This window comes from Plecotus auritus (assembly GCF_963455305.1).
Source record: "Plecotus auritus genome assembly, chromosome: 1".
NCBI classification, from domain to species: Eukaryota; Metazoa; Chordata; class Mammalia; order Chiroptera; family Vespertilionidae; genus Plecotus; species Plecotus auritus.
The window spans coordinates 95,686,477-95,698,577 of NC_137770.1; the positions used below are offsets into that span (position 1 = coordinate 95,686,477).

Sequence of the window (12,101 nt, forward strand, 5' to 3'; positions counted from 1 at the left end):
AACGGGCAGTTGGACATCCCTCAAGGGGTCCCAGATTGGAGAGGGTGCAGGCTGGGCTGAGGGACACCCCCCCCCCCCGCCCCGTGCACAAATTTCGTTTCTGATTTTATTCATTTGGATCCTCTCTCTATTTTTTCCTGATGAGTTTGGTTAAAAGTCTGTCAATCTTATTCATCTTTCCAATAAACCAGCTCTTGGTTTCATTGATCTTTGGTATTATTTCTTTATACTCTACTAGAAGCCCGGTGCACGAAATTCGTGCATGGGGTGGGGTGTGTCCCTCAGCCCAGCCTGCACCCTCTCCAATCTGGGACCCCTTGAGGGATGTCCGACTGCCCGTTTAGGCCCGATCCCACTGGGCCTCACAATCCAGGACTGCTGGCTCCCAACTGCTCGCCTGCATACCTTCCTGATTGCTCCTAACCGCTTCTGCCTGCCAGCCTGATCACCCCCTAACCACTCCCCTGCAGCCTGATTGATGCCTAACTGCTCCCCTGCCAGCCTCTTCACCCCTAACTGCCCTCCCCTGCCAGCCTGGTCACCCCTAACTGCCCTCCCCTGCAGGCCTGGTCACCCCTAACTGCTCTCCCCTGCCGTCTTGGTCACCCCTAACTGCCCTCCCCTGCAGGCTTGATCGCCCCCAACTGCCCTCCTTTGCAGGCCTGGTCCCTCCCAACTGCCCTCCCTTGCTGGCCATCTTGTGGTGGCCATCTTGTGTCCACATGGGGGCAGGATCTTTGACCACATGGGTGCAGCCATCTTGTGTGTTGGAGTGATGGTCAATCTGCATATTACTCTTTTATTAAATAGGATAAAGGGCTGGTGCACGGGTGGGGGCCAGCTGGTTTGCCCTGAAGGATGTCCCGGATCAGGGTGGGGGTTCCCTTGGGGCGTGGGGCAGCCTGGGCGAGGGGCCTGTGGTGGTTTGCAGGCCAGCCACGCCCCCTGGTGACCCAAGCGGAGGCCCTGATATCTGGGGTATATTTATCTTCTACAATTGAAACTTTTAGCCTGGAGTGGAGCCAAGCCTTCTGCTTGCTCCGTGGCAGCAGCCATTTTTGGGGGGATTTATGTATCTTCTATAATTGAAACTTTGTAGCCTTAAGCAGAGGCCTGGGCCGGCCAGGGTGTGCGGAAAGCTTGGCTTCCTCCATCACCGGGGGCAACCCTAGCCTCCTGCTCTTTCCAGCTCCTTCTGTCGGGCTATATTTATCTTCTATCATTGAAACTTTGTAGCCTTGAGCGGAGGCCTAGTCCGGCAAGGGCAGGTGGAAAGCTTGGCTTCCTCCATTGCCAGGGAAACCCAAGCCTCCCTCCTGCTCTCTGTGGCCGTAGCCATCTTGGTTGGGTTTATTTGCATATTTGCTCCTGATTGGCTGGTGGGCGTGGCTGGTGGGTGTAGTGGAGTGAGGGTTAATTTGCATATTACTCTTTTATTAGATAGGATTTTGTTATTTCTGCTCTTATTTTTATTATTTTCTTCCTTATACTCACTTTGGGCTTTGTTTGTTGTTCTTTTTCTAGTTTCTTTAAATGTAAAGTTAGATTGTTGTTTTTATACATTTTTCTTGTTTCTTGAGGTAGGTCTGTAATGCTATGAATTTCCCTGTTAGAACTGCTTTTGCTGTGTTCCATAGATTTGGGGTTGTTGTGTTCTCATTTCCATTTATTCCAAGGTATCTTTTTATTTCTTTCTTGAGCTCATTGTTAACCCATTCTTATTTAGTAACATGTTATTTAGCCTCCATGTCTTTATGTGTTTTTTCGTCTTTATCTTATGATTGGTTTCTAGTTTCATAACATTATGGTCAGTGAAGATGCTTGATATGATTTCGGTCTTCATAAATTTTTTGAGACTTGATTTATGTACTAACATGTGGTCTATCCTAGAAAATGTACTTGAAAAGAATATATCCTGCTGCTTTGGGGTGAAATGCCCTGAAGATACAATTAAATCCATCTGATCTACTGTGTTATTTAAGGCCACTATTTTTTATTTATTTTCTGTCTGGAAGATCTATCCATTAATGTCAATAGGGTATTAAAATCCCCTACTATGACTATTGCTGTCAACCCCTTATGTCCATTGAGATTTGCTGTACATATTTAGGTGCTCCAATGTTGGGCACACAAATGTTTACAAGGGTTATATCCCTGCCCTCATGGAGTTTGCCTTCTAGTGTGTAAACACTTATTTACATGAGCAGCAAAAGCCTCATCTTTTCTTTTTGTGTGTGTGTTAATCCTCACCTGAGGACATTTTCTTCATTGATTTTTTTTTAGGAGAGCGAGAGGCAGGAAGGGAGAAAGGTAGGAAGGAAAAGAGAGAGAAAGAAACATCAGTGTGAGAGAGACACATCTATTGGTTGCCTCCCGTATGTGCTCTTGACTGGTCATCAAAACCTGGACCCTTCAGTGTGCAGGCCAACACTCTAACCATTGAGCACACCGTCAGTTCTTAAGACTTTTTAGTTTTGATCTTTTAATCATGACGCCTTGCCAGTCAACTAATATGTGATGACAGTAAGTTGTTAGTGGAGGATCATTTCCTTTCCACTTTGTTCCTCTGCTCTGAATGGAAATAGTAAACTGGATCATTTTATTTTGTTACATTTTCCTCCATGGTAGTCCAGTTAAGTAGATATTGTGAATATAAAGTGTTGTGTATCAGCAAATGGGAGGTGTTCATTGACATAGAAAACTTCACTGGCGACACCATTGTGTAGTAACTTTCTTTGGCTTATATATTGTCTTTATTATTACTTTAATATCGGAATAAAATTGTAATTAATACTTAGTTGAATAAAACTAAATAGAATGTCTTATTTTGACAAAATGACTAGACATTTTATAAGATGATAGATATCTCTAAAACCAACAAAACTTTTTGTTTCCCCAATAATGTAATATTGTTTTTATTTAGCTATGGTAGTATATGATGACTTATCAACCATTGTTTTTTATGATTGAAATGGAAATAATACACTGAGTGTTTTCAATTTGTGTTTATTTGCAGGTATTAAATGCTATGCTAAAAGAAGTATGCACAGCATTATTGGAAGCAGATGTTAATATTAAACTAGTGAAGCAACTAAGAGAAAATGTAAAGTAAGTTCAATTAATTAGGTAATAAAACAGGCAAAACTAAATTTAGTTTTCTGGGATGAAGAGCTAACTAGAGAAGTTCTATATCAGGAAAGGTTTCTGCCATACAGCACTGGAAAAAATAGAGCTCATGTGTTAGAAGATTGCATGTATAGTATATTTTCATAATGATTGTTCAAAGAATAAATTACATGTGGCTTTCATTTAATTATTGATTTCTTTCCATTTTACTACTGTCTTTAGGTGGATTCAATCATATACTGTATAGTATTTTAATATAAAAACCTTTTAACAATTCAGATTCTTTATAGAAAAGTGGTGCCATTTTATCCTCTTCAGGCTTAAGATAGCATTAATCAGTCTCCTTCATTATTGGAGAACTAGAGGCTTAGTGCACAAAATTCAGGCACAGCGGGGGGGAGGGGTCCCCTCAGCTCGGCCTGCACCCTCTCATAATCCAGAACCCCTCAGGGAATGTCCAACTGCCAGTTGGGGATCGGGCCTAAACTGACAGTTGGACATTCCTCTCACAATCCAGGACCACTGGCTCCTAACCGCTCATCTGCCTGCCTGATCGCCCCTAACCCCTCTGCCTGCCTGCCTCATCACCCTTAACCACTCACCTGCCTGCCTCATCACCCTTAACCACTCACCTGCCTGCCTCATCACCCTTAACCACTCACCTGCCTGCCTCATCGCCTCTAATCCCTCTGCCTGCTGGCTTGATCGCCCCTAACTGCTCACCTACTTGTCTGATTGCCCCTAACCACTTGCCTGCCTGCTTGATCGCCCCAACCACTCTTCCTGCCTGCCTGAACGTCCCTAACCACTCGCCTGCCTGCCTGATTGCACCTAATCTGCCTGCCTGCCTGATTGCCCCTAACTGCTCACCTGCCTGCCTGATTGCCCCTAACTTCCTCTGCCTGCCTGCCTGATTGCCCCTAACTGCTTGCCTGCCTGCCTGATCGCCCCTAACCACCTCTGCCTCTGCCTCGGCCCCTGCCACCATGGCTTTATCTGGAAGGACGTCCAGAATGATGTCTGGAAGGTCGTTCGGCTGTCCAGTCTAATTAGCATATTACACTTTTATTATTATAGAATTGTCTTCTCTTTTGTTTCCCTTTTGGTTTCTTTGTCCAAATTTGAATGAAGTACAAATGTATCTCGTCTCAGTTATCTTGTTCACAGGGAGGGTCACTGGCTGGAGTAGGGCACATAGAATAATGTAAGGAACTCAGTTAACTGCTTGCATCCTAGCCCTTGTTATGCACAGTTCATCCCTCCTTTTCATATTACCAGACTGGATAATAAACGTAATACTACTAGCATTTAAGTATGTAGGACTAGAGAAGTAGTCTTATTTTCGACTAGGTTTAAATATATCTGAAGTATATATGCTGCAAGAAAAATAAAAAAAAAATTAATACTCTGGAGTGATACGAAGACAAACTAATATTTAAATTTTTTTAAAAGCCTTCCAAAACTAACCAATGTCTTATGTCTAATATTTCATGATACATTCTGGTACATTCTTTATAGTATAGCCTTTTGAATCTGTAGTAATTATATGCATGTTAATTTAAAGGCTATTAATATGAATAATTAAATATTTTTACATTTTTTGGGAGAGGAACTTCTTTTTTTAGTGTCTTAACTGGCTCTTCTTCCTCCTACCCCCAAATACCATCATCATGAAGGTCTGCTATTGATCTTGAGGAGATGGCATCTGGTCTTAACAAAAGAAAAATGATTCAGCATGCTGTATTTAAAGAACTTGTGAAGGTAAAAAAGTTTATCAAGCTTCTGCTATGATTCTCTATAGACTCAAAGGATAAAAATACCTTAGCACTGCAAACAGGAATATTATTTCAGAATACTTTTTTATATTTTTATAGACAAATCATCTATATTAGAAGTATTGAGGATTATTAACTTTTCTAAAGTGGCCTAATTTTATTATAGACTTTTCTAAATACAAAATTCTGATTACAGATATAAAGTCCAGTACTATTCCTGCAAAAAAGTACTATTCCTGCCAAAGTCATGTTTTGCCTATTTGCAGGTCCTACTTTTGTACAGAAAATCACTCTGGGCAAGTGTTCTTTTCTACACTCTTCATTGTGTACAGTGTTCTCTTTGAAAAGGCCAAATATCCCAACTCTTGCCTAGATTTGAGCAATTTTGGACTAACAAAGTTTTATTTTGCATGAGTAAATATAACCTATTACTCTGCCTCACCTTAGAACTGATATTGCTGCTGCTGTCATGAAAATTATGGTGAAATCTTTAGAGCTTTAATAAATATGTATGCAATCTAATGGTGGGGGAGGGGAGGGAGAAGGAACTAAAGCCTTTTCTTTTTTCTTTTTTTCTTTTTTTTCTTTTTGAAGAGCAACAGATGTCTGCTAGTGGTCTCCTGGTATTTTTCTCTATGTTGTGTGATTTGTTTCATTTACTCCTTTGGTTCCTGCAGAGCTGATTAGTACTTAGAGAAAGTCTAGTTATCTCAGATGGCTATGTCATTTCAGTTTAGTCTTGTAGACTAATTAATAAAAAAGGAAATTCAGAGGGAAGGAATCAGAGTATTTATCTAGTCACACTTCTCAGTTGCAGTTGAGAAAAGTAAGACAACTAGTTGGTGGCAGACCTAGGTCTGATCTCCAAATTCCTTGTGCAGTGCTGCTCACATTATTTCCAGATTGCTTTTCATGAGCACAGGATGAGTGAAAATTGTTAATTTTAGAGCCTGGCTTCTATAGGCGATTCTAGAGTATTAAGTGCTTTGTTAAAAAGCATTTACTATTGAGTATCTGCCTTATTCTAGGCAGTATGCTAAATGCTGCTGATAACAGAAATGAGCAAGACTGGTGCTTATATTCAGAAGCTTATGGTCCAGAGCAGTGGTGTTCAAAGTAAGGTCAAACTGTTTTCACAGTAACACGAAGACATTATTTGCCTTTTTTGTCTCTTTTACTGTGTTGGTATTTGCACTGATGGTGCAAAAGCAGTTGTGAGTAAAACTCCCCAGCACAAATCAAAGCAATGGTACCAAACTATACTGGTAGACATTGTACTCTTTACTACCACATACTTGCAATAAATACATTGCCAGTTTCATTTAAAAATGCCCTTGATGGAACAATAGAAATTATTAGTTGTACTAAATCTTGACCCTTGAGTATACACAAGTCTTTATAAGATTTTTGTGTGATGAAATGGGAAATATGCAGAAAGCCCTTTTGCTGCATACTGAAATTTGATGGTTGACTTGAAGAAAGCATATGTGTGATTGTTTGATTGTAAGCCTTTTTTTTCTGCATCACCATTTTTATATGAATGTACAACAGATAGGTAGTCTGGTTATTCAGACTTGGGTATTTAGCAAATATTTTCTCCAAAGTAAATAAAGTAAGCCTGTCACTTTAAGGCAAATAAGTAACAATATTGTAGCCAGCGATAAAATTCAAGTTTTCAGGTGAAAACTAGAAACTTGTATCTCTACCTTAAGTTTGACAGTGTTCCAATATTTACTTTTCTGATGAGATCAGTATTGATATTAATAAATAAAATTATTTGATGTTATATAATAAATGTGAATCCCAGTATTTTCAAAATGACTAATGTATGATATTAGAATATCATGTAACAGTATAAGATCCATGCAAAGTGCAAGATACAATAACAGATTTTAATGTAATAGAGCAGTGATTTTCAACTGCCGTGGCACACTGGTGTGCTGCAAGAATTTTTAAAAAGTTCAATATCTGACTATTTAGTCAGGGGCACTGACCTCTTTTCCCTTAGGTTATCATATTAAAAAATGACAAAAACCAGTACAACAACAGCTGTCTGGGGTGAATGAATCAAAATTATACCTGTTGTTTTTTTTGTCAGATCAGCAAAAAGTACAATATATTTTTTGGTATGCCACAGAATTTTAGTAATTAGTTTATGCGTGCCATGAGATGAAAAAGGTTGAAAGTCGCTGTAATAGAGTATGAAAGTTAATAGGAAAAAAAAAAAAAAGAAAGTTATTAGGGTTTCATATTCCACACTGCACTAACCTTTACCAACTACCATGATTATAAAGGAGTCCTGAGACTAAAAATTTCCGTACTGTTATTGTAGAGTGCAGCTGGAAGAATAGATTTATCCTATCTAATAAAAGAGTGATATGCAAATTAACCATCACTCCAACACACAAGATGGCTGCACCCATGTGGTCAAAGATCCTGCCCCCATGTGGACACAAGATGGCCACCACAAGATGGCCAGCAGGGGAGGGCAGTTGGGAGGAACCAGGCCTGCAAGGGAGGGCAGTTGTGGACGATCAGGCCAGCAGGGGAGGGAAGTTAGGGGTGACCTGGCCATCAGAGGAGGGAAGTTGGGGGTGACAGGGTCTGCAGGGAAGGGCAGTTGGGGGGTACCAGGCCTGAGGGGAGAGCAGTTGGGGGGGTACCAGGCCTGCAGAGGAGGGCAGTTAGGGGCAAACAGGCTGGCAGGGGAGCAGTTAGGCATCAATCAGGCTGTCAGGGGAGTGGTTAGGGGGTGATTAGGCTGGCAAGCAGAAGCGGTTAGGGGCAATCAGGAAGGCAAGCAGGCAAACAGTTGGGAGCTAGCAGTCCTGGATTGTGAGAGGGGTCCAAGATTGGAGAGGGTGCAGGCTGGGCTGAGGGACACCGCCCCCCCCCACCCCCGTGCACGAATTTCATGCACCGGGCCTCTAGTAAAATAATAATTCAGTAAAATGCATATATTCGAAATAGTAGATTCATGGAGAGCTCATTTGGCCGTGAGATATAGAGAATGGAGGTAAATGTAGGGTAGCATCAGTTTTCTAAAAGGAGTGGATTTATATTTAAGATAGATTTTGCCTGTTTCAGAAGTTGGCTTAATAAGGCTAGGCAAAATGTGTGTTCTTTTCCTCCTTTCTCTACAACATGGCTTTCTTCCAAATTCAGGTGTAATATGGATTATGTGACTTTTATGCTATCTTTTAGCATGAGCTTGGCAAACTTTCTCTTAAGGACTAAATAGTTTAGGCTTTGTGGTCCATATGGTTTCTGTTGCAACTACTTGGCTCTGCTGTTGTAGCACAAAAGCAGTAAGTGAATGGGTATAGTAACGTTTCATTAAAACTTTTTATATACATAGTTTGCCAACCTCTGATCTAGGACATTAATTACTATTATGGCTTTATTATTATACTAGAGGCCTGGTGCACGAAATTTGTGCACTCGGGGTTAGAGTTCCTCTGCCCAGATTGCGAGAGGGCGCAGGCCAGGCCGAGGGACCCCACCAGTGCACCATCGGGGCCGGAGAGGGATGCAGGAGGTTGGCCAGCCGGGGAGGTACCATGGGAGGGCTCCAGGGCATGTCCAGCCCCTCTCGCTCAGTCCCGATCGGCCGACCCCAGCAGCAAGCTAAACTACCAGTCAAGAGCGTCTGCCCCCTGGTGGTCACTGCACGTCATAGCGGCTGGTCAACCGGTCGACTGTCTGCCCCCTGGTGGTCAGTACATATCATAGCAAGCAGTTGAGCAGCCTTAGCATATCATTAGCATATTACGCTTTGATTGGTTGAATGGACAACCGGACACTTAGCATATTAGGCTTTTAAACCATAGGATGGAGATCTGTGTTTTAAGCTCCAAACAACTGACTTGCAAATGAATTTTTTTTTTCAATGAACTTTAAAAATACCTCATGCTTATTAGTTTGGGGACTGTTCATGTGTGAACCTTAATTTTCCACTGACATTATAAAACTGGTGATTATTTTTTACTAACCCTCTAAATATAATTAATTTATAGAACAGTAGATCTTTGGCGTTGGAAAATTTGACATTTGACTGACTTGGAACGTCTTTCACATATAATTTTGTTCAGATATAAACATTTGTCAAATTGAATGTAAAGATAGGTGCTGTCTCAATATTGTAGCCATTTGCTACATGTGGTTATTGAGCACTTTTGTAATATGGTTAGTCCAAATTCAGATGTACTATAAGTATGAAACACTTGCCAAATTTGAAGACCTACTATAGAAAAAGGGAATATAAAATATCTTATTTTTTTAAGTATAGACTACATGTTGAAATGTTAATATTTTGGGTGTATAGGGTTAAATAAAATATTAAAATTAATATAAATTGTTTTTGCTTTTTTAAATGTCATACCTAGAAATTTAAAAATTCATATGTGGCCTGTATATATATTTTCATATTTCTGCAGTGCTGATGTCAATTGCTCCTTTGGCTCAAACTCGGTCTCACATTTCATTCACATTCTACTTTGTCCTAAAAAATGTTTTGAGATCCTTACTCTGAATTGGTTTGGCAGTATAGGCTTGCTTATGACTTCACAATGCATTATTTTAAGTTCTTAAATTTCACTGTGTGTACAAAGGGAAATAGAGTTGTATTAGAATGGTAGAATAATGGTTGCCTTTTATACAAATGTCCTTAAATTATTTTTACAATTTAAAAGTTTTGGAGAGAGCTGCTTTGAATGTAAGCATATGTTAACCTGATTTTCTGTTTATTTTATTTTGGGGATGTAGCTTGTAGACCCTGGAGTTAAAGCATGGACACCTACTAAAGGAAAACAGAATGTGATCATGTTTGTTGGATTGCAAGGGAGTGGTAAAACTACCACATGTTCTAAGGTAAATTATAATTAATTTTAAAATAAAGTCATAGAGAAGATAGTTTTATAAAAATCAAATTTTATGTTAAATCTGGCTTTATAGTATTGTTGCTTTTCAGTTTTGTATTACTTGATGTATATATTATATATTTATAATAGCTTTTTGTAGGATAAGAAAAACTAAACCCATAGTTTCTCTTGTGATTGCTTTTTTTAAAAAATAATATCTTTTTTTATTGATTTCAGAGAGGAAGGGAGAGGGAGAGAGTGGTAGAAACATCAGTGATGAGAGAGAATCATTGATCGGCTGCCTCCTTCATGCCCCCCAGTGAGCATCAAGCCCACAACCCAGGCATGTACCCTTGACCAGAATCGAACTCTGGACCCTTTAGTCCGCAGGCTGACGCTCTATCCGTTGAGCAAAACCAGCCAGGGCACTTGTGATTGCTTTTTGTAAGAATGCCAGATCCTATATAATAAAAGCCTAATATGCAAATCGACTGAACAGTGGAACTACCGGTCGCTATGATGCACACTGACCACCAGGGGGCAGATGCTCAACGCAGGAGCTGCCCCCTGGTGGTCAGTGCGCTCCCACGGGGAGCGCCCCTCAGCCAGAAGCCCGGCTCACAGCTGGCGAGCGCAGCAACAGTGGCGGGAGCCTCTCCTGACCCCGCAGCAGCGCTAAGGAGCAGCGAGCAGATGGGCGGTAAGGAGCTAGGGGTCCCGGGCTGCAAGAGGGCACAGGCCAGGCTGAGGGACCCCCCTCAGTGCGTGAATTTTGTGCACCGGGCCTCTAGTGTCTATATAACTATGTTATTTATTTTACCAATAAGACTTCCTGTCCTTTAAGGAGGTGAGTATATCATTTTTTAGAGGAAAAAAAGGAAAGTTTACCTTATCTCCTATGGCTCAAGACTCTCCTATTCACAGTGTCACACCCAGCATAATATAGATCTTTATTTTACACTAGAGGCCCGGTGCACGGATTCATGCACCAGTGGGGTTCCTCGGCTTGGCCTACTCCTTTTTGCAATCTGGGACGCCTCGGGGGATGTCGGATAGCCAGTTTCAGTCCAATCCAGATTGGAGGGAGCCCAATCCCCGCAGGCCCAATCCAGACAGGAGGGAGCCCGATCCTGTGCGTTGAGCATCTGTCCCCTGGTGGTCAGTGCGCGTCATAGCGACCAGTCGTTTGGTCGTTCAGCCACTTAGACTTTTATATAGATAGAGTAGAGGCCCAGTGCATGAAATTCGTGCACGGGGCGGGGAGGTGTCCCCTCAGCCCAGCCTGGACCCTCTTCAATCTGGGACACCTCGGGGGATGTCCGACTGCCGGTTTAGGCCTGATCCCTCAGGGGACATCCCTCTCACAATCTGGGATTGCTGGCTCCTAACTGCTCACCTGCCTGCCTGCCTGATCCTCCCTAACTGCCCTCCATCCCCCCCCCCGCTGGCCTGGTCTCCCCTTAGTGCCCCCCCTGCTGGCCTGGTTGCCCCCAACTGCTCCCCTCTGCTGGCCTGGTTGCCCCCAACTACCCCCCCTGCTGGCCTGGTCACCCCCAACTGCCCCCTCCCCCGCCAGCCTGGTTGCCCCCAACTGCCCCCACCCCCACCGGCCTGGTTGCCCCTCACTGCTCCCCTCTGCTGGCTTGGTTGCCCCTAACTGCCCCCCCCCCGCTGGCCTGGTCTCCCCCCACTGCCCCCCCTGCCAGCCTGGTTGCCCCTCACTGCCCCCCCTGCCAGCCTGGTTGCCCCTCATGGCCCCCCTCTGCCGACCTGGTTGCTCCTCACTGCCCCCCATGCTGGCCTGGTTGCCGCCAACTGCCCCCCCCCTGCCAGCCTGGTCACCCCTCACTGCCCCCCTCTGCCGGCCTGGTTGCCCCTCACTGCCCCCCCGCCTGCCGGCCTGGTCGCCCCATGCAGCCTGCTGGTCAGTCATTTGGTCGTCCCTCACTAACCCCCCTGCCAGCCTGGTTGCCCCATGCAGCCTGCTGTTTGGTTGTTACTATGAGGGTGTCGTGACCAATTTGCATATTACCCTTTTATTAGTATAGATTATTAGTATAGATATCCTTATGCTAATTTTTAATTCATTATACCACACTTTCTTCCAGAATTGGGTGCCTCAACTTTGTTACCACCTTTAGTTTCACAAGCTTCAACTGTCTTAACGCTTAGAAAAAAAACAAAGGATTATTTCTTAGAAGATTATGTTATTATTTTTACTTTATTAACACTAATTGTAATTAACTTTTTTTACTACAGTCATGTGTTGCTTGATTATCTTATATCCTTTGAATGTGACTGTATGGCAGTTAGAATTTAAACTCTTTAGGAAAGTTACTAT

General features: G+C 42.6%; 1 protein-coding gene across 1 annotated transcript in view; it reads left to right on the forward strand.

Moving 5' to 3' along the window:
- Positions 1-12,101, forward strand: part of SRP54 (signal recognition particle 54) — a 53,856-nt gene that overhangs the window by 23,335 nt on the left and 18,420 nt on the right. Inside the window, exons 3-5 of the mRNA XM_080649742.1 lie at positions 3,017-3,108; positions 4,803-4,887; positions 9,666-9,770. Coding sequence (XP_080505868.1) covers positions 3,017-3,108; positions 4,803-4,887; positions 9,666-9,770 — 282 coding nt within the window. The remainder of the gene's footprint in view (positions 1-3,016; positions 3,109-4,802; positions 4,888-9,665; positions 9,771-12,101) is intronic.